At 38.9% G+C, this 22,373-nt stretch overlaps 1 protein-coding gene across 1 annotated transcript; it reads left to right on the top strand.

Annotated features, from left to right (window-relative positions):
• The first annotated feature begins 3,184 nt into the window (after positions 1-3,184).
• LOC140867028 (protein DETOXIFICATION 33-like) lies at positions 3,185-5,400 on the top strand. The gene is made up of 7 exons (XM_073272098.1): positions 3,185-3,291; positions 3,377-3,918; positions 4,010-4,096; positions 4,285-4,341; positions 4,439-4,677; positions 4,897-5,102; positions 5,210-5,400. The coding sequence occupies exons 1-7, from the start codon at positions 3,289-3,291 to the stop codon at positions 5,300-5,302; spliced, it is 1,227 nt and encodes a 408-aa protein (XP_073128199.1). The 5' UTR covers positions 3,185-3,288; the 3' UTR covers positions 5,303-5,400.
• Positions 5,401-22,373: the final 16,973 nt, after the last annotated feature.

The raw sequence follows: 22,373 nt of genomic DNA, 5'->3' as shown, positions 1-22,373 counted from the left end.
AAAAAATAAAATATTTTTGATACAAAAATAATGTAATAATAATATATAAACATATTTTTTATGATGTGAGAATCAAAAATTAAATTATTAATTAAAAAAGGGTATGATTGTCATTTAAGTAAAAAATTAAGTTTAGAAGCAATTATTCAACAAACACCAAATTTAAGCTTGTAGCACCTTCAAACTTCTATTTCCAAACACTACATGCTTTAGCTTCTCATCAACTTTTAAATAAGCTCTACAAAAAACACTTTTAATTAAGCAAAAGCTCTCCAAAACACTCCCTATATAGAGTATAAACGGGTTGGATTGACAAATTTTTAACCCGTCTAAATTGTTGACCGCCCCGCCTCGCTTCGTCAAGTGGTGGGTTGCGGGTCAACCAGCTAAATATAACTAAAAATTGGCAGGTCGACCTGTTTCGTATCGCCAAATAGACGGATTGAGTTGATAATTTCTCAGCCCGCCTAAATAGTGGGTCGGTCTGTTCCGTCCTGCCGACCGACCGATTTTGATGGGTTGCGAGTTGGCCCGCCCCGTTGACTCATTATGATAATATCCATATGTTTAACTATATCAGTATCTTGGCTACCAATAGACCACACCAACTCCTAACCATGCAATCCTTGTACAGTACAAACATGGATCTCATTAAAAGATAATAATAATTGACATGGAATTGACTGTATCAAATAGAAGACATAGCTTTCTTATATATTGGTAAAAAATTAATTTAATCAGATTATAAAATTTAGGAAGAATTTAATTTATAAAATATTTTAGTAATATCAAATTAGTTATAACAAAAAATCTATTAAGTTAAAAAAACTAATTTTCTGGATATAAGATGATCAAGATAAAGTTTATTTCAAAATTAAGGCTTAAAATCTATATCACATTTTAACTAACTTCGTTTTACACTTATTCGGAATATGGAATACCCAACCCATGACAATACTTAAAATGTTAATATAAATTTTTAGGGGCTGCTAGCTGCGGAATAGAAGAACAAAACCTAGTCTATATAATTTTTTAGGCCCAAAATGATTCTGGGTCTACATAGGTCTCATTGTCCTCGTCTCAGGTCCGAATCTAACTGCGGATTTTTTTTTTTACAATATAGGTCTCATTGTCCTCGTCTCAGGTCCGAATCTAACTGCGGATTTTTTTTTTACAACATAGGTCTCATTGTCCTCGTCTCAGGTCCGAATCTAACTGCGGATTTTTTTTTTTACAAAAAAAAAAAAAAGAAGTCCAACATGTTTAGAGTTAATTAAGTACGCTATTTCGCAAGCTCTATCATGATTATTAACTTTCTATTTATATGTTTTCAAATTTTCGGCACATATATACATCTGAGATGCGTATGTTCAAGCTTTGAAAATATGAGGATACATATGCTCAAAATTTGTAAAGTTAATAATTCGTTTTTGTTTTTTTGATGAATTTTAGCAATCCTGATGTTTCACAATTATCTTACTAATAATAAACAAGAAAAAAAAGATTATTTTTGCTCAAAATCTGTCAGATCGATCGACCGTTTCTAATACATTAATGTGGATGTGTTTATTTAGTAGAATTAATTATATATAGATAAATAATATTGAGACTATAAAACTAGTTTTATAGGATGCAGAATAATGGTATATAAACAATAACATGTTTACTTTGATTGAGCGATTTTATGATTGAAATTATGATCGAGTGACGAGTTACAATTTTGTCCTTTTCTTATAATATATAATATTATTTTTAGATTTTATTTGTAAAATTGAGATTATTATTTTATTGAATAATGTAAGTTATTATTGAATCACATTTAAATTATTTCATTAACCAAAATTATTGAGTATAAAAATTATCTATTTTTTTAAAAAAAATTTACTAAATGGAGTAAAATTTTTTTCCATGAATATGATAAAATTTAATGAAATGTATGAATCAATCATATCTTAATTTTTTATTTTTTTATTTATGTTTATAATTTTTTAATAAATTTTTCATATGTTAAAATCAAATGAAATATATTAAATGTATTTTAAATTTTTGTGTTTCATAATTTTTTGAATGGGTTTTCATGATTATATTTTGGGAAGTTAAGGATATTAATGTAATTTTTTTCAATTGAAAAGAAAATTAGTTAAAAATAATTATTTATTATACTTTTTATTTGTGATAAATCATCAAGATTTAAATTTTAATTGGGTAAATATGAATGAACTTAATGGGTTAATACGTGTCCTAAAAATCAAGTAAACATGAAATTGATGAATGAACTTAATGAGTTAATACGGACCATAAAAATAAATAAACATGAGATTGCTTATAATGTTATGTTTATCATAGCAAGTAAACGCAACATATTTATATTACTTTGTCAATATTTTCCCAAATTTATTATTTTTTTAGGAAAAATAACAAAAAATTTTAGCTTCAGCACATTATATTTATTTTAGCCACACAACTAGCTAGGTACCTTTTCTCCTAATTTTTTTATTAATTGTGTCGTAAATATATTTATTAGTGGAATTAAAAACCGAAAATTAACTTTAATGAATAACTAGATTTTTTTCATTTTTAATTTATATATATTATATGACCTATTAATAAATTAGTAAGTGAAACCAATATAATTTATTATTTATTACTTGAACTAAATAATTTAATTTAATTTAATTTCAATTATTACATTTTCCCCACGGGATGGAGTAAAGCTATTTAAGACAAGTTTTGAACATAGACTAGACGGCATATCCTCGTTCGTTCTCGCAATCGGTGCTACTTTTCTTCTGTCCAAACTCGAACTAACCAATTTTGCAGATTCCCAAGCACTACACCTCATCATTTGTATGTATATCCGCATCCCAACAAATTTCTGCGCCATAATTTAAGACCTTTTACTCGAATTTTCTTTCAGCTGAAATTGGTCAAAACTAGTAAGGGATAAACACTGGAAAAAAAAACATTAGTTTTGTAATTATATTATTATTCATGCTTGCATGAAACAGAGCAAATCAAGAAAGCCAACAAAACATGAAACCCACTTCTTTAGAAATCGAGACAGAAAAAGAAGCTCACCTCTCCGGCGTCGATGTCAGAAAACCGGGATCAAGAACCTGGGCTGAGTCGAAGAAGCTGTGGAGGATTGCGGCGCCGGCGATTCTTACCTCTGTCGCACAATTCTCCATCGCATTTGTGACTGTTGCATTTGTAGGCCATCTTGGAGAGGTGGAACTTGCTGCTGTGTCAGTTGTGCAGAATGTGCTCGAGGGCTTTGTGTTTGGCTTAATGGTATGATTAACTCTATTGTGAACAAATTTTTTTTGGTAAAAAAATTGAACTTGTATTCAAGGTTTTGTTGATTTTCTTGTATTAGTTGGGAATGGGAAGTGCTCTGGAAACACTCTGTGGGCAAGCAGTTGGTGCTGGACAATATGAAATGCTCGGAATCTATCTCCAAAGATCTTGCGTTATAACTCTTGTCACCGCCTTATTCCTATCCCCTCTTTACATTTTCACGTCGCCGATACTCTTACTTTTCCGACAAAGTGAGAATATCTCACGTCTTGCTGGAAAGTTTGCTCTTTGGGTGATCCCTCAGTTATTCGCTTATGCATTGAATTTCCCACTTCAAAAGTTCCTTCAAGCACAGAGCAAAATATGGGTTATGGCTGTGATTTCGTTACTTGTATTGGGTTTCCACGTTTTCTTGAACTGGCTGGTGGTGATAAAGCTTGGGAAAGGATTGCTTGGTGCTGCTATGGTGGGGAACATATCATGGTGCCTTGTGGTCTTAGCTCAATTGGTTTATGTGGTATCCGGATACTTCCCCGAATCGTGGACTGGATTATCGTTTAAAGCATTCAAGTCCCTTTCTGGATTTGTGAAGTTGTCTCTTGCATCAGCCATCATGCTCTGGTATGTTGTTGGATTCTGAATGTATATCATGTGTAAGATCTTTTTCTTTTGTTTTAGGTGATTGCTTATGAAATTCTATACGTGATTGCAGTTTGGAGCTATGGTATTATACTGTGGTGTTACTTATGGTTGGCTGGTTAAAGAATCCGGAACTTGCGGTTGATGCCATTTCCATCTGGTTAGTTCTTCAACTCTGTTACGGTTTCAACACCTTAGATTTAAAAATAAAAAATGAATGCTGCTGTCGATGAGAGTGTCAATCGTCCCGTCTTGTAAAATGCAATGAGTTTGTTGTAAATTTGAATACAGAGCACCGCATTTGAGCTATCGTCGATTCATTATGCATTTATCTTTTCCTTGTGGCAGTATGAATCTGGAGATTTGGACATTAATGATCACTCTTGGTTTCAATGCTGCAATCAGGTGTGAAATTTCAGTCTATCCCTTTTGAGAAGCATAAAACAAAAGTACTTTCAATTTCAATGGTATGAATAGTTGAATTATTTTCCACGATTTGCAGTGTCCGCGTTTCAAACGAACTTGGAGCTAATAGTCCCAAAGCAGCGAAATTCTCTGTTGTAGTAGCTGTCGTTACATCAACGTTGTTTGGAGTTGTATTCGCAATCTCCATTCTTGCAACCAAGAATGTGTTTCCCATGATGTTTTCTGACAAAGAAGAAGTCATAAACAAGACATCCAAGTTGGGTTATTTCTTGTCTGCAACCATGCTCCTCAACAGCATTCAGCCTGTACTCCATGGTGGGTAGTACAATATTCTACATATATATATATATATCATATCAAATCATAAAGAGAGATGTGAATGACCTCAAAGATAAAATAATTTAACCTTCTCGTGACTTGGGTAAATCATCTTCGTAAACTAAAAGCACACGTAACGTATAGTTGCTATCAGAACCTATCGAGTGAAGCCACTTGGTTTCGAGCCTACTGACGATTTGCTCCTCGACTGTGCAGGCGTGGCAGTAGGTGCAGGGTGGCAAGCATCTGTGGCACTAGTAAATATCGGGTGCTATTATGTATTTGGTCTCCCTCTCGGGGCGTTGCTCGGTTACAAGTTCAATCTTGGCGTGAAAGGGATCTGGTTAGGGATGCTATTTGGCTGTTTGCTTCAGACTGTGGTGTTGGTTGTGCTTGTGACTCGTGCTAATTGGACTAAGGAGGTTTACACTCTGCTCCATATATGTAGTTATTTTCATGTTTTGATTCTAATGTATTTTGGTAGTTTTATTAAACAAATCTTTCACATAAAATTTTGTTTGGAAATCAGGCTTCCAAGGCTGTGGAGAGAGTCCGGGCCCACGATGACTCGTCGCTGCCCCAAATAGAGAGGGCAGAAAATAGTGCGATAGTAGAAAATTGAAGAGACTCGTGCAAAACTTGAAATAAAGATAGAGGGCGGTTTCAGGAGTTCATCGTTCCGAGGCCAATAAAACATTTTACTGATGAGAAATTGATGAGTCAAAATAGCCAAACTTTTACTCTCTTAATTTATACGTCCTTTTGATTGTAAGTGTTTTTAAACCAAATCATGCTAATGAAGTTAAAAAAAATGTTAAAACTTTAATATATTTTTATTATAGATTTGATATTATAAATTGTTTAGCCCATAAAATTGGTGATCATTTTTCCAAGCCCAAAAGAAAGTATATTCCTTCAGTCCAATCACTTCAGCTCATGAAACAGAAAAAAAACTCGAAGCCCATCAGGTGTGGCGGCCAAATTAAGAAAGAAATTAAAAAGTATGACCAAGTCAAAATTGAGATCATGGGAAGTGGGAGAAAGACTTGGACATCATGGGGACTTCTGGAAAATTGGAAACCAAAGCTTTTCGACAGCAACAATTTTATAGGACGGAAAAAATCAGCAAATTTATCAATCAAAAAGCTCCAAAAAGCTCTTTGATTTCTCAGCATTGTTTTTGCATTTTCTAATCTTCATCATTTTAGTATGTTTCTAGAATTTTCAATGCATATTTCTAGTACTTTTTGTTGGTTCTTCAAACTATTCAGTATCATGTTTTCTGTTTTTGATGGCAAACACGTGCCATTTTCAAGTTTGTAATAGCAACGTTCAATGTTCGATTGTTATTAGAACTTTTTAGCTAATATTTCTAGTGTTCTGTGGCATATAACTGGTGGAATAGAGACTGACGAAGAAACCGAGACTCTTTTCTCTTGGTGTTGAAGTTAGATTATATTCTTCATTTTTATTTCATCTTTTAGCACGATCGTGTCTGAAACGCCCGCAACTCCCTTACTCTAGCCATTTTTTTGTGCAAAACATAATTTTGGCACACCAAGTAGCACACCATGTCACCGAGGAACTGTAGAGATCCAGAGAAAGGTGACGGAAACCGTCACAGGAGAGTGCAGGTGATGAGGCTGAAAACATGGAGCCTCTAGTGGTTGAAAATGTTGACACGAATAAGACAATTACTATAGAAGGATCAGGCGGAATTCCAGAAATGTTAGTGGTTCCTTCTGACCACTTTGATTCCATGGTCTCAAAAAAATTTAAGGACATGGATCTGATGGTCGCTGGTACCATGAAACGTGTTATGCCTTAAACGCATACAAATATCGTTTTATGAGATTAATATTTTTAATGCATTAACAAGTTTCATATTATTTTGTTTTGATGATTACAAAACTCGGTTAATTGTTACTAATCATTTAAAGTGAGACTTTACAGATTAGATCCTTATTGACAAATAAATTCATGTGCGGAATACTCTAACGATGGATATGAGTAAAAGTAACAAGCAAAACTACGGAGCAGAAATTTGCGAAAATTAATGGGAATTTTTTAGTCATATAAATCCAATCTCCACCAGTCATAATAAAGCTAAGGATGTTGTAGACCATCTGTCCATATTTCATAACGATCCAATGGCTAGATTTAGAGATATGATTTTTCAACTATGACACATATAATGTGAAGCAAAAGGATGAAAAAGAGAACTCCGAAATTTTTTGGAAATGTTTGGTGCATCCAAATCCAATCTACACAGTTCATAATCTAGTCTAGGATGTTGTGCAGCTTCTGTCTAAATTTCTTTCCAATCCAACGGCTAGATTGTGAGTCATGAGTTTTTCAAATATGCCCAGCTGTACCTTACTTTGGGAAGGAGCAAAATGATGAAGAATCAACTTCAGAAAATAACTGGGAATGTTTGCGAAATCCAAATCCAATATACTTTAGTACAAATCAAGATTAGGTTGTTATAAATCTTCTGTCAAATTTTCAGCTACATCCAATGGATAGATTGAGAGATATGGTTTTTTTTAAAGTGCCGTGCAGAATAAGAAGCGAAAACATGATGAATCGAATTCTGATAATTATTGGACGTGTTTGAATAATTCAAATCTAATCTCCACCTTTCACAATAAATTTTAGGATGTTTTAAAGCTTATGTAAAAATTTCAGCTCCATCCGACGGTTAGATTGAGAGATATGAATTTTTCAAATTTGCCGCGTAGTGCAGAATGGTGCACCCGAAGCGGAACGGACCGTCCAAACTTCAAACAGATTCCAGACATACGCTCCTCACTCTGAATGGAGGCTCCAAACCTGGAACGGACCGTCCGAACCTTGGCCAGTTTCAACTATAAATAGAGGCCATTTCAAGCCATTTGAAGTATCCCAACTCATTCCACTTCTCTTACAAACATTTTTATCATCCAAGTGCTCTATATTCGATATATTCGAGAGTTGTTTGTAAAAATAGTTTGTGAGTTGGTTGTGCTATCGTTTTAAACACTCGAGTGTGAAGCCCGAGTTGTTATTGTTTGTTGTGGCTATCCTTGGAGCCCTTAAGGCCAAGCGTGTTGATTTGTATCGGCTATCCTTGGAGCCATCAAGGCCAAGAGACGCGGTGATCATGTTGTTGTTCGAAGCTTTCGAAAAGCTAGTGGATCCTTGGTTAATCGATCTTAGCCAAGAAGGGGAGACGTAGATGATTTATCGTCGAACTTCCATAAACATATCCTATCTATTTTATCACTTTATTTACTTTACGCATTTATTTACCTCATTTAAATTTGATTTCTTTAAGTCTTCCGCTTGCGTACTTGCATAATCGCTTTAAATTGCTAAAGTTGCCAATAGAACTTAAATCCCCCCCCCCCCCCCCCCCCCAATTAGGTTCTAACAAAATGCATGGAGGAAGCACATAGCTTGATGAACTCGGCCATGAGCTATATGCATGGTGAGATGATCAATCTCAAAACTAGTGGGGAACCTGTGCCTAAAACTACCGAAATATCTCAGGATCAAACAATTAATCCAAGGGAAATTGCTGGTGAGAGTCATAAATCCAACGTAGGTGGAGGATCTAGCGAAAGTTCCCTGGCAGGCGATCCTCGCCCCCCTGGAAACTCCAGATTTGGTCCTCAAAACGATAGGTACACTCCTCCGCACACAAGAGAAGATGAACCATGGATGAGAGTTCCACCAAACTAGAAAGACAGTGGTAAGAGATTTATTATTCAGAGTTTTTGAAGTTACCAACCCTGGAGCAATGTCAGGATTCTATGATGAACAACCTGCTCGCCCATATCCCGTGTTGAACACTTGGGAGGCAACTACTTATCATCATCCATTGACTGGCCCACTAGCAGTGGATCAGGAAACCATAAGAGAGATGGTTCAGGATCTGCATGGACTAGGAATTAGGCCAATGACTGGGACTGAGTTCCACAAACCTTATCCAGAGATCATCGACATCAACAATCCTTATCCAAAGGCATAAACGTACCAGATTTCACACTGTTCTCAGAAGAAGATGGTCAATCATCCATAGAGCATGTAGCAAGGTTCACCATTTGATGTGGAACACATGCCAACTATGAGAATTTTTTATTTTTCAAGATGAAGTTGTTCCCAAATACTCTCACTCGGACAAGGTTTACATGGTACGTACACTCAACTGCCGAGGAACTCTATTTTCACTAATGAATTGGAGAATTTGTTCCATACTCAGTTCTATCAAACTGAGCCAGAGACTAGCATTGCTGATTTGTCTCGATTAACTCAAAAGCTCGGGGAGGCAACATGGTTGTTCATTGAACGTTTCAAGAGGCTGAAGAGCCATTGTAAGGTGTTCCTACCAAAACCCAAATTGTCAATTTAGCACATAGGGTGAAACATCCTAGACTTATAAATTTCTAAAATGCGGAAAATTTAAAAAATTTTCTTTTTCTTTTAATTTTAAAATAAATACTAAGTAAAATATTTATATATATATATATATATATACATATATGCCCATACATATATGTACAACCATAAAAGAGATTTAAAATTTAATAAATAATTATGCAACATAAAAATAATTACTAAAACGTCTGAATCATGCAATACTTAAAATAATTCAAAACAATTTAATCAACAGTGCATACACTAGAAAGTTGCATAAAAATAATACTTAAATCTCAACACTGGAATAAAATCTTCAAATAAAATAGTGTTTAAAATATTCATGCATAGAACACTAGCACGATGCAGACTACGGTCACGGGGCCACTGCAGCTCCGCTCATACGTCCTCACCACCGGTAGGGGTAACCTGCTCCTCTACGTACTCACCTGCACCATATCAGTGTAGTGAGCCTAGAGGCCCAACATGCATACTAACAAGGGTTTAAAATAATTTAATACACTTTCATACATAATACTTAACCTATAAATGCATGAGCATGCCTCAAACATAATAACATAAATGTTGCTTAAAGAAATCACTGAATTATACATAACATACATAATATCATACATACTTGAGTTGTTGAGCACTTATTTTCTTAACATCGAATGGTCCTATCCGTAAGTGTGACCCATACTTATAGTGCGACTGATCAGTCTAAGAAGCCATCGTACGAGGCTGGTGGCGAACCACCCATACATAAATGGCAGAAACTGCCCATACATAAATGGCCACACTACTTCAATTTCCACCTAAAATATTTTATTTGCTCAACCATAGAACTTCAATCATAGCATAAAAATTGATTTCATGAATGCATGTACTTTAAATAAATTGTGTGTCCTTCATTTATATTTAATTTATTTTCTAATATCATATAAATATTCAAATAACTTTTCATGCATAAAATAATTAAATATAAACTCAGGACACATGAAATTTCTCATGGTTTGATTTAACTGCTGGCCCTAGACATACAAGCCCATTAACTTAAGACTTGGCCCATTAGTGTACTTAAGCCCATTAACAACTTTTCTAGGCCCAATAAATCAACCAAAGCCCATTAAGACTAACTTAGGCCCAATAACACTGTCCCTGGCCCAATGGGCCCAAAAGTCCAATAACAGGCCCAATAACTTTCATGGGCTCCCAAGCCCATAAAAATTTCTGGCCAACTTAAAAATTTAAATAAAAATTAATAAAAGCCCAAAAATAATTAAATTAACCCAAAATAATTTAATGAAGCCCAAATAAATTAAATGGTACTAATTAAATTTTTGGGAATTTAATTAGCCCATTTAACTCCTAATTAACTTAAAAACTTAAAAATAAAAATACCCGAGCCCAATTAAAATAACCCGGACCCGGACCCAACTAACTTAACCCATATTATTTTAGACCCGACCCGACCCGGACCACATGACCCGACCCGGATCCACCAACAACCCAAAAACCCGAAACCCTATTCTTCCCTCTTCCCCCTTGCCGCGGCCGCACGAGCAGCAGGCCTTCACGGCCTGCTGCAGCCCAGCTCCGACCACCGTGGCCGGAGCCCCGCCGGCAGGACCTCCCCAGGGTCCTGCCAGTTCGAACCATGCCCTGGCCCGAACCCCATGCTGCCTCCTTCCCCAACACCTAACCCTCTTCCAAGACAACCCTAACCTGCGCGCCCATGGCTTCCCTTCTGAAACTCGATCGGCCGTGACTCCTAGCCCCAACCCAGCCAAAGCCGACCCATCTAGACACTCTAGGGACCCCGTAGGACCTAGCCAGCAGCCCCCTTCAAGCCATGGATAGTAAAAACGTGAGCATGAACATCACAAAGGCAAAACCGAGTGCATAAGAGAAAGAATTTGAAAACTTGCTGTGAAAAATGATAGATCTCGATGCTACACACCCACACACATACATACACTGATATAGGATTGAAAAGAGAAGAAAATCATGCCTTAACACCGATTTGATAGAGCTAAAACGTGCACGACGGGTTTCGGGACGACGGGGCGACGACGGGATGACTTCGAGCTAGAAAAACCCACGGCTAAGGCTCTTGGATGGTGATGGCCGATGGGGAAGAGGCTGAGAAGTGAGGGTGGCGGCTGTGTGTGATTTACGTGAGGAAGAGTGTAGAATAGGTTTAGGAATTGATATAATATGATATATATTTAATTAGGGAATAAAAAGGGAATTTAAAATAAGTAAAATATAACTTAAAAACTCTTAAAAACATAATAAAACTGATGGTAAAATTTAAATCTCGAAATTAGTAAAAATAGGAATTTTAAAGGTATTAAAAAGTCCATATTTTGGCTTAAATAGGGTAAAAACGGACTCCTAAAATAATTAAAATTAAATACTGATAATTTTGGGGAATAATATCTCAAAATAATATTTTTGGGCTCTAAAAATACTCATAAAATAATTTGGGTGGAAAGTTGTCATCTCGTCCGTCCACGGTCCCGTCTACGCGATCAAAACAATGAATTAAAATACTAAAAATCATAAAAATCACTAATTATGGGTTAAATGCTTAAAAATAAATTAAATCATGCACAAATAATTCACATAATTATTTAACCCATAAATCTAAAATTTAAATAATTAAATATCCTAATTATGCATGCGGATTTACGTATTTAAAAAATACCGGGTGTTACAATTCTCCCCCCCTTAAATTGAATTTCGTCCTCGAAATTAAAGTACTTACCCGAACAACTCCGGGTAGCGAGTCCTCATGTCTGCCTCGGTCTCCCAAGTAGCTTCCTCCTCCGAGTGATTCAGCCACTGGACTCTGACCATCGGTATGACCCGCGTCCTAAGCCTCCGCTCCTCCCTTGCCAAGATCCGTACTGGTCTCTCCTCATACACTAGATCTGGTGGCAACTGTAAGGGCTCGAAATCCAACACATGCGATGGGTTGGAGACATATCTCCGAAGCATGGATACATGGAAAACGTTGTGCACTACCGCTAGCCCTGGAGGTAGAGCTAAACGGTAGGCCAACGTGCCAACTCTCTCCAAGATCTCGAATGGCCCTATATACCTCGGATTAAGCTTGCCTCTCCGGCCAAAACGCACTACTCCCTTCATAGGTGACACCTTTAGGAATACGTGATCACCTACGGCGAACTCCAAATCTCGTCGTCCGGCATCTGCATAACTCTTCTGCCGACTCTGAGCAGTCCTCATCCGATCCCGAATCTGAGTCACAATGTCAGCTGTCTGCTGCACAATCTCAGGACCCAGCAAAATCCGCTCACCAACCTCATCCCAATGCACAGGAGATCTACATCTCCTCCCATACAATGCTGCATAAGGAGCCATACCTATAGACGACTGAAAACTGTTGTTATAGGTAAACTCCACCAATGGCAGTCTAGTCTCCCAAGAGCCCTGAAAATCGATGACACAAGCTCTCAGAAGATCCTCGAGAACCTGAATCACCCTCTCAGACTGACTATCTGTCTGGGGATGAAATGCTGTACTGAACAAAAGCCTCGTCCCCAAAGCTGTGTGCAGACTCTTCCAAAACGCAGATGTGAATCTCGGATCTCTGTCTGACACAATAGACACTGGTATGCCATGCAGTCTAACAATCTCTCTGATGTAAAGCTCCGCATACTGTGTCAAAGTATAAGTAGTCTTCACCGGCAAGAAATGAGCTGACTTGGTGAGTCTATCCACAATCACCCAAATCGCTGTGCAACCTCTGGCACTCATCGGTAAGCCAACCACAAAGTCCATCATAATATTCTCCCATTTCCATTCCGGAATGGGAAGAGGTCTAAGAAGTCCTGCTGGACGCTGATGCTCTGCCTTGACTTGCTGGCAAGTCAAGCACTCTGACACCACTCTCCCGATGTCACTCTTCATCCCGGGCCACCAATACAATAACTGTAAGTCTCGGTACATCTTCGTACTTCCGGGGTGAATGGAGTACGGAGATGCATGAGCCTCTGCTAGAATCTCGGCTCTCAACTGATCAACGTTCGGTACCCACATCCTGCCGCGGTACTGAACGATCCCATCCACAACTGAATACAAAAGGTCACCCTTGGCCTCATCTCTCTGTCTCCATCGCTGTAGCTCCTCATCAGTAGGCTGTCCGTCCCTGATCCGATCTCGAAGAATCGGCTGCACTGTCAATACTGACAACCTCGGAGCCTGACCACTCGAATACACCTCCAAATCAAATCTCTGAATCTCACTCTGCAGTGGTAACGGTACTGTCAAACTGGGTAATACGGAGGACTTCCGACTCAAAGCGTCGGCCACTACATTAGCCTTACCCGGATGGTAGCTAATGTCACAATCATAATCCTTAACAAGCTCAAGCCATCTGCGCTGCCTCATGTTCAACTCCTTCTGGGTGAAGAAGTACTTGAGGCTCTTGTGATCGGTGAAAATCTTGCACTTCTTGCCGTAAAGATAGTGCCTCCAGATTTTCAACGCAAATACCACTGCTGCAAGCTCCAAATCATGCGTCGGATAGTTCTGCTCATGAATCTTCAACTGTCGCGACGCATATGCGATAACTCTGCCACTCTGCATAAGTACTGTGCCCAAACCAAGCTTGGACGCGTCGGTGTACACCACTAACTCCTCATGTGGCACTGTCATAGCTAACACAGGTGCTGAAGTAAGTGCATCCTTCAGTTGATCAAAGCTCCTCTGACAATCTGGACTCCAAATATACTTCGCGTTCTTCTTGGTTAAGGAAGTCAAGGGTACTGCAATAGAGGAAAAATCCTTGATGAACTTCCTATAGTATCCTGCTAAACCCAAGAAGCTGCGAATCTCCGAAGCATTCTTTGGAATCCCCCAATCCCTCACTGCCTGCACCTTGGACTGATCCACTGCAATCCCATCCCTAGAAATAATGTGGCCTAGAAACGCCACCTGCTCCAACCAAAACTCACACTTACTGAACTTTGCAAACAGTCGATGCTCCCTCAAAGTCTGCAAGGCTGTATGCAAATGTTGTATATGCTCCTCAATGCTCCTCGAGTAGATCAATATGTCATCAATGAATACAATGACAAACTGATCTAGATACGGCTGGAAGACACGATGCATGAGATCCATAAAAACTGCTGGAGCATTGGTCAACCCAAAGGGCATCACCAAGAACTCATAGTGTCCATATCGTGTCCTAAAGGCAGTCTTAGACACGTCTGAATCTCTGACTCTCAGCTGATGGTAACCAGATCGCAGATCGATCTTGGAGAATACCGAAGCTCCCTGCAACTGATCGAATAAATCCTCTATCCTCGGTAGTGGATACTTATTCTTCACTGTGACTCTGTTGAGCTCTCGGTAGTCGATGCACAATCTCATGCTGCCGTCCTTCTTCTTCACAAACAACACTGGAGCTCCCCATGGAGAAAAGCTAGGACGAACAAAGCCCTTCTCCAACAGCTCCTGAATCTTCTCCTTCAACTCTCTCATCTCTGTAGGAGCAAGTCGATACGGTGCCTTAGAGATAGGCACAGTATCCGGCAACAACTCAATACTGAACTCCACCTCTCTCACTGGTGGAACTCCTGCAACATCGTCAGGAAAAACATCTGGATAGTCACGTACCACCTCTATATCTGATAAAGATCTGCTAGAAACGTCTGAGGTAGTGACCACACTAGCAAGAAAGCCCTGACATCCATGGCGCAATAATTTCCTCGCACGAACAAGTGATATCATCTGAGGAATACTGCTAGACTGAGATGCAAAGAAAGTAAACATCTCACCTCCTGCTGGCTTCACTGACACTGTCCTACGTCGGAAATCAATCGAAGCTCCATTAACTGATAGCCAGTCCATACCCAAAATCAAGTCAAACCCGGTCAATGGAAGAACCACTAGATCTGCTCGAATGGAGTGTCCCTGCAACTCCAATTCCAGATCCCTGATGACACTAGTGGTAGTGATAGTCTGTCCGGATGGCATGGTAACATCGTAACCACAGTCGACAACCTCCGGTGTAATGCCTATCCGTCTGATAAAATCTCGGGAGATAAACGAATGCGTGGCTCCTGAATCTAGCAACGCAAACGTGGAGTTGCCTCCAACTAGAATTCTCCCTGCACGCAGAAGATTCCCAACAATTCATACCACTACGCTCCCAAGGTTAAAACACTACAATCCTTAATTCTAATCACAAAGAAACAAAATTCTTATTCTAGCATGCTGATAGTTAAACTCAAGTAACAGGCATTCAGATATAATCGCAATAAACAAAAGCAAAGAATTGAAAAAGTTCTAGGGGTTAGGTATACCGGTGATCAAGGAGGTATCTGGGTCTGCCTCCTCCGCCTGCATCACATATACTCGCCCACTGACGTTCTGCCTCTGCGGGCAGTTGGCAATCTGATGCCCCGGCTCTTTGCAACGATAGCAGACTCCTGCTCCCATAAGACACTGCCCGGAATGCATCTTCTGACACTTCGGACATACTGGATATCTCCCTGGAGTAGGGGCCCCGCCCCTAGTCTGCTGCTGTGGCTTCCCCTGAGGCCTCTGCTGATTCGGGCCCTTAGATGGCCCTGTAAACTGCTTCTTCGCAGGAGGCTGCGAAGATGGTCGCTGATACCCCGTCTGCTGAAACTGCCTCTTACCCTGCTGCTCTCTCTGGATCTCTCTCCGACCCTCCTCGGAACGCAAGGCCCTACTAACTGCAGACTCATAAGTAAGTACGTCTGCCATGCGAACATCATGCTTGATATCCGCCTTCAAACCTTCCACAAACTGCCTCAACTTCTCTGGTGGACTATCAGAAATCATAGGCACAAAGCGACAGCCCCTCTCGAACTGTCTCACATACTCGACCACTGTCTTGTCCCCCTGACGGAGACTCATAAACTCCCGGATCATGCGACTGCGCACATCCTCAGTGAAGTACTTGGCGTAGAAGATACGCCTGAACTCGGTCCACGTCAGTGTAGGTAGATGGACTCCTCTAACTGCACCCTCCCACCAAAGGGCTGCATCTCCTCTCATCATGTACGTCGCACAGCTCACCCTGTCGGTGTCTGTGATCCCCATATAATCAAAGATGGACTCAAGAGAGCGAATCCATCCCTCAGCCACCAAAGGATCGGTGGTACCAACAAACTCCTTGGGCCCCTTCTTCTGGAACCTCTCAGCAACGTCCTCCTCATGGGACAGTCTGGGACGTGCAGCCTGCTGCTCCAACAGAGCAGTAATACCCGCCATCATATTAGCATTGGCCTGCTCCAATGCTGATAAAGGATTCTGCGGAGGTGGCGGTGGAGGCGGAGGTGGAGGTGGAGGTCCCCCACGTCGGTTCACTGGTCTGGGAGGCATTCTGCACCACCACATATTACTTTACGTAAATCGCCATGCATAACTAAGTGGTTTAAAAGTAATGCTAACTTAAATTCAAAGAATTAAATCATGCTATAAACACTTAAAACTTACAGACCGGTAGCGTGGATTTCTGAGCTAGCATAGCAGTAATGACCCCTCCAAGGACCGTGCTCTGATACCAACTGAAACATCCTAGACTTATAAATTTCTAAAATGCGGAAAATTTAAAAATTTTTCTTTTTCTTTTAATTTTAAAATAAATACTAAGTAAAATATTTATATATATATATATATATATATATATATATATATATATATATATACATATATGCCCATACATATATGTACAACCATAAAAGAGATTTAAAATTTAATAAATAATTATGCAACATAAAAATAATTACTAAAACGTCTGAATCATGCAATACTTAAAATAATTCAAAACAATTTAATCAACAGTGCATACACTAGAAAGTTGCATAAAAATAATACTTAAATCTCAACACTGGAATAAAATCTTCAAATAAAATAGTGTTTAAAATATTCATGCATAGAACACTAGCACGATGCAGACTACGGTCACGGGGCCACTGCAGCTCCGCTCATACGTCCTCACCACCGGTAGGGGTAACCTGCTCCTCTACGTACTCACCTGCACCATATCAGTGTAGTGAGCCTAGAGGCCCAACATGCATACTAACAAGGGTTTAAAATAATTTAATACACTTTCATACATAATACTTAACCTATAAATGCATGAGCATGCCTCAAACATAATAACATAAATGTTGCTTAAAGAAATCACTGAATTATACATAACATACATAATATCATACATACTTGAGTTGTTGAGCACTTATTTTCTTAACATCGAATGGTCCTATCCGTAAGTGTGACCCATACTTATAGTGCGACTGATCAATCTAAGAAGCCATCGTACGAGACTGGTGGCGAACCACCCATACATAAATGGCAGAAACTGCCCATACATAAATGGCCACACTACTTCAATTTCCACCTAAAATATTTTATTTGCTCAACCATAGAACTTCAATCATAGCATAAAAATTGATTTCATGAATGCATGTACTTTAAATAAATTGTGTGTCCTTCATTTATATTTAATTTATTTTCTAATATCATATAAATATTCAAATAACTTTTCATGCATAAAATAATTAAATATAAACTCAGGACACATGAAATTTCTCATGGTTTGATTCAACTGCTGGCCCTAGACATACAAACCCATTAACTTAAGACTTGGCCCATTAGTGTACTTAAGCCCATTAACAACTTTTTTAGGCCCAATAAATCAACCAAAGCCCATTAAGACTAGCTTAGGCCCAATAACACTGTCCCTGGCCCAATGGGCCCAAAAGCCCAATAACAGGCCCAATAACTTTCATGGGCTCCCAAGCCCATAAAAATTTCTGGCCAACTTAAAAATTTAAATAAAAATTAATAAAAGCCCAAAAATAATTAAATTAACCCAAAATAATTTAATGGAGCCCAAATAAATTAAATGGTACTAATTAAATTTTTGGGAATTTAATTAGCCCATTTAACTCCTAATTAACTTAAAAACTTAAAAATAAAAATACCCGAGCCCAATTAAAATAACCCGGACCCGGACCCAACTAACTTAACCCATATTATTTTAGACCCGACCCGACCCGGACCACATGGCCCGACCCGGATCCACCAACAACCCAAAAACCCGAAACCCTATTCTTCCCTCTTCCCCCTTGCCGCGGCCGCACGAGCAGCAGGCCTTCACGGCCTGCTGCAGCCCAGCTCCGACCACCGTGGCCGGAGCCCCGCCGGCAGGACCTCCCCAGGGTCCTGCCAGTTCGAACCATGCCCTGGCCCGAACCCCATGCTGCCTCCTTCCCCAACACCTAACCCTCTTCCAAGACAACCCTAACCTGCGCGCCCATGGCTTCCCTTCTGAAACTCGATCGGCCGTGACTCCTAGCCCCAACCCAGCCAAAGCCGACCCATCTAGACACTCTAGGGACCCCGTAGGACCTAGCCAGCAGCCCCCTTCAAGCCATGGATAGTAAAAACGTGAGCATGAACATCACAAAGCCAAAACCGAGTGCATAAGAGAAAGAATTTGAAAACTTGCTGTAAAAAATGATAGATCTCGATGCTACACACCCACACACATACATACACTGATATAGGATTGAAAAGAGAAGAAAATCATGCCTTAACACCGATTTGATAGAGCTAAAATGTGCACGACGGGCTTCGGGACGACGGGGCGACGACGGGATGACTTCGAGCTAGAAAAACCCACGGCTAAGGCTCTTGGATGGTGATGGCCGATGGTGAAGAGGCTGAGAAGTGAGGGTGGCGGCTGTGTGTGATTTACGTGAGGAAGAGTGTAGAATAGGTTTAGGAATTGATATAATATGATATATATTTAATTAGGGAATAAAAAGGGAATTTAAAATAAGTAAAATATAACTTAAAAACTCTTAAAAACATAATAAAACTGATGGTAAAATTTAAATCTCGAAATTAGTAAAAATAGGAATTTTAAAGGTATTAAAAAGTCCATATTTTGGCTTAAATAGGGTAAAAACGGACTCCTAAAATAATTAAAATTAAATACTGATAATTTTGGGGAATAATATCTCAAAATAATATTTTTGGGCTCTAAAAATACTCATAAAATAATTTGGGTGGAAAGTTGTCATCTCGTCCGTCCACGGTCCCGTCTACGCGATCAAAACAATTAATTAAAATACTAAAAATCATAAAAATCACTAATTATGGGTTAAATGCTTAAAAATAAATTAAATCATGCACAAATAATTCACATAATTATTTAACCCATAAATCTAAAATTTAAATAATTAAATATCCTAATTATGCATGCGGATTTACGTATTAAAAAAATACCGGGTGTTACATAGGGGGTTGGACTTTGAGTTGTGGAAAAAGTTTTAGGGAATCGAATTTCGTGGTTTCTACGAAATGGCCGTAAAAGTGGCCGAGTATGAGGAACTATTACAAGAGGAATCACGTAGAAAGAAAACAATATCAGTATGTGACGGACGTGGCATTAGTGGAGGTTGGAAAATATGGTTCCTTCATATGTCCATTTCTGAAACGCAAACTGGTGAACTTGCAAAATTAAGTGCATCAGTGAAGCAAGGTCAGAGCACCATTTAGTTCACTTTTGTTAGAAAGAGGAGAATTTTTATTTTCTTGTCAAGGAGGAGTTCGTCACATTTCCTGCAGACCATAAAGTGACAAAGAAAGAGGAATTGAAAGGAAAAGAATACTATAAGTATCATAATTCTTTCAATCATACTACCAATTCTTGTTGGGCGTTTAAGAATGTCATCCAAGACATAATAAACAAGGGATTATTGAAGTTCCCTGAGAAAAAAAAAACCATTTTGATTGATGAGGATTCTTTTTCTCTAGTTGCACAAGTGAATGTTAGTACCCCAGATCTAAGGAGTATCGTTAACCGGAGGAGGGAAAATCAGCGAGACAAAGAAATGGGTCCCAAGAGGATGATAAAAATATGCTGGGTTCCTAAGAACATAATATTTGAAATCAAAGAAGAGAAATGCATTGACAAGCAAACTCAATATGCTTGGAAAAATTAGGGAAAGAGCCACACATATACATAAAGAAACATGACCCATGGGCCAAGGAAATCTTTCGAGGGTTACAGGAAAGACCGCTCTGGGGGCAATCACACAATGCTTCAGGTAACTAATGTGGTATCTCTAGTACATGTGTCATATTCCAGGCCGAGGAACCATGATCATAAAATCCATATCACAAGGTGAAATAAACCCAGATTCATGGTTCCCCCTCTGATGTACAACCTAATGGACAGTAGCATTTGGTGCGCCACAAAAAGTTTCCTCTACCACTCACAAGGACTCAAAAAGAAGGCTCTTGAGGGAGAAAACAATGATGTGCAAAATTAATGGTGAACTTCCAGTGCCTAGCAAGAACAAGTTTGGTAGAAATGCAACTGAGGACAAAGAATTTGAAGATGATGACTTGTTGTCCGAGGAAAAACCAAATACCAAGAAGCAAGTTAGTTTCCAAGTAGGCAAGTTCACCATATTGGTGGATTGTGCCACTGGATTTGTGATCTTACCTGATATGTTCAAGTCTAGTGAGGAACATGCCAGTACAATGGAACCAATGCAGGAAGATATCTCCAGGGAACCATGCAGTGGTGTGAGAATACAAGATAAACCACATAAGCCAAAGAGATTGGTTATCGAAAAACCCACCATTGAGATGACCAAGCATATTAGGCCTCTATACATCAAGGTGCATGCAAATGGTCAACCAGTCTCAAGGTTACTCATCGATAATGGTTCTACAGTGAACATTTTGCCACTAAGGGTATTCAAGAACCATGAAAAAAAGGAAACATGTAGTAACCTATCTCCAAATTAAGTAATCAAACGCCTAAGTATATTTAAATGGCTAAAACTTGATTAAAGGATCTTAAAAAGGGGACCGGAAGAGTTTTGGGTTTTGGGTATTTCGAATGATTCGAACCATGTTCGGACGGTCTGAACTGATTAGAGCCTAGTTTGGAAGCCCCGTGCAAATCGGACACTTAAAAGGGTGATCGGACGGTCCGATCTCATCTGAATAAATGGATAAGGATTTGATTGGATAGGACCGTAAGATCGGATGATCCAAAGGATTGGATAGGACGCTCCAATCATATTTCGGTGAGAGTGATGTCACAATCTAGGACACGTGTTCGGAGGGGGTTGCTTGGGGAGTTCGGATGGTCCTATCCCGGGGTTCGGGCGGTCAAAACTGTTTCTATAAATAGAGGTCCGAGGTTTTAATTTTAGATGCACATTCTAAATCCTCTCTCTCGTTCTTAGCTCCTTTGAGTCAATATTAGGGGTTTTTAGGCATCGTATTGGGAAGCCGTGAGTGGCGGAGCGCTTTGGGTATATAACAGAGTTGTGCCTAAGTTTTGAGGAAATTTCCAACAGTATTAATATCTCCAAGGTATGGGGTTCCTTTGAAATTGTATATCACAGCCGCTCCAGAATCAATAGGGTGTTTGTTAGTCCAAAATAATGATGAGAGCAAGGAGCAGGCTATATATAGTTTTTAATTCGTTCACTTCATGATGGAGAATGTAAATATTTTGCAATCGAAAAGCTATGTTTAGCATTGTTCTATGCATGTTCTAAATTAAGGCATTATTTAATTCAGTCAAAAATGTTTGTTGTATCAAAAATTGATTTGATAAAATACATTCTTAGTAGACCAGTGTTATCAAGAAGAATTGGTAAATTTTCATTATCTTTAGTAGAGTTCACTTTGGTTTATTAACCTCAAAAGTCCATGAGAGGATAAGCAATTGCAGATTTTTTAGCTCACCATCCAAGTTTCGATGAGTCAATACCAGAGGAGGTGGAGATCCCTGTTTATGGGATCAAGGAACAACCATGGATACTGAAGTTTGATGGATCCAGTACAGAAGAAACTGCAGGTGTAGGAGTTGTGATCATATCCCCTACTGAAGTGAAAACAACTATGTACTTCAACTTGGATTTCCCATGAACCAACAATCAAGCAGAGTATGAGGAACTAGTGATTGGATTGGAGATATTAAAAGATTTACAAGCCAAGAACGTGCAAGTGATTAGAGACTCACAGTTGGTGCTACGATAAGTTGCTGGTGAAAACAAGTGTACCAATTTATCATTGGCCCTATATTTTATAGCCGCTTCACATATGACTGATGAATTTGATAAAATCAACTTCCAGTACGTACCAAGACAAAACAAAATGAGAGGCCAATGAATTAGCTCAGATTTCTTCTAGATTAAAGTTTTTAGAGGAACTTACTCACATATTGGTGCTAATCTAGAAGAAAAATCACCCCT

This window comes from Henckelia pumila, chromosome 4, assembly GCF_033568475.1.
Source record: "Henckelia pumila isolate YLH828 chromosome 4, ASM3356847v2, whole genome shotgun sequence".
Taxonomy (NCBI): Eukaryota; Viridiplantae; Streptophyta; class Magnoliopsida; order Lamiales; family Gesneriaceae; genus Henckelia; species Henckelia pumila.
This window is presented reverse-complemented; position numbering and strand designations above follow the sequence as displayed.

Coding starts and splice junctions, on each gene's coding strand:
- LOC140867028 (XM_073272098.1), top strand. Junction 4,342..4,438: donor GGTTTCAATGCTGCAATCAG/GTGTGAAATTTC, acceptor CACGATTTGCAG/TGTCCGCGTTTCAAACGAAC. Junction 4,678..4,896: donor CATTCAGCCTGTACTCCATG/GTGGGTAGTACA, acceptor TCGACTGTGCAG/GCGTGGCAGTAGGTGCAGGG.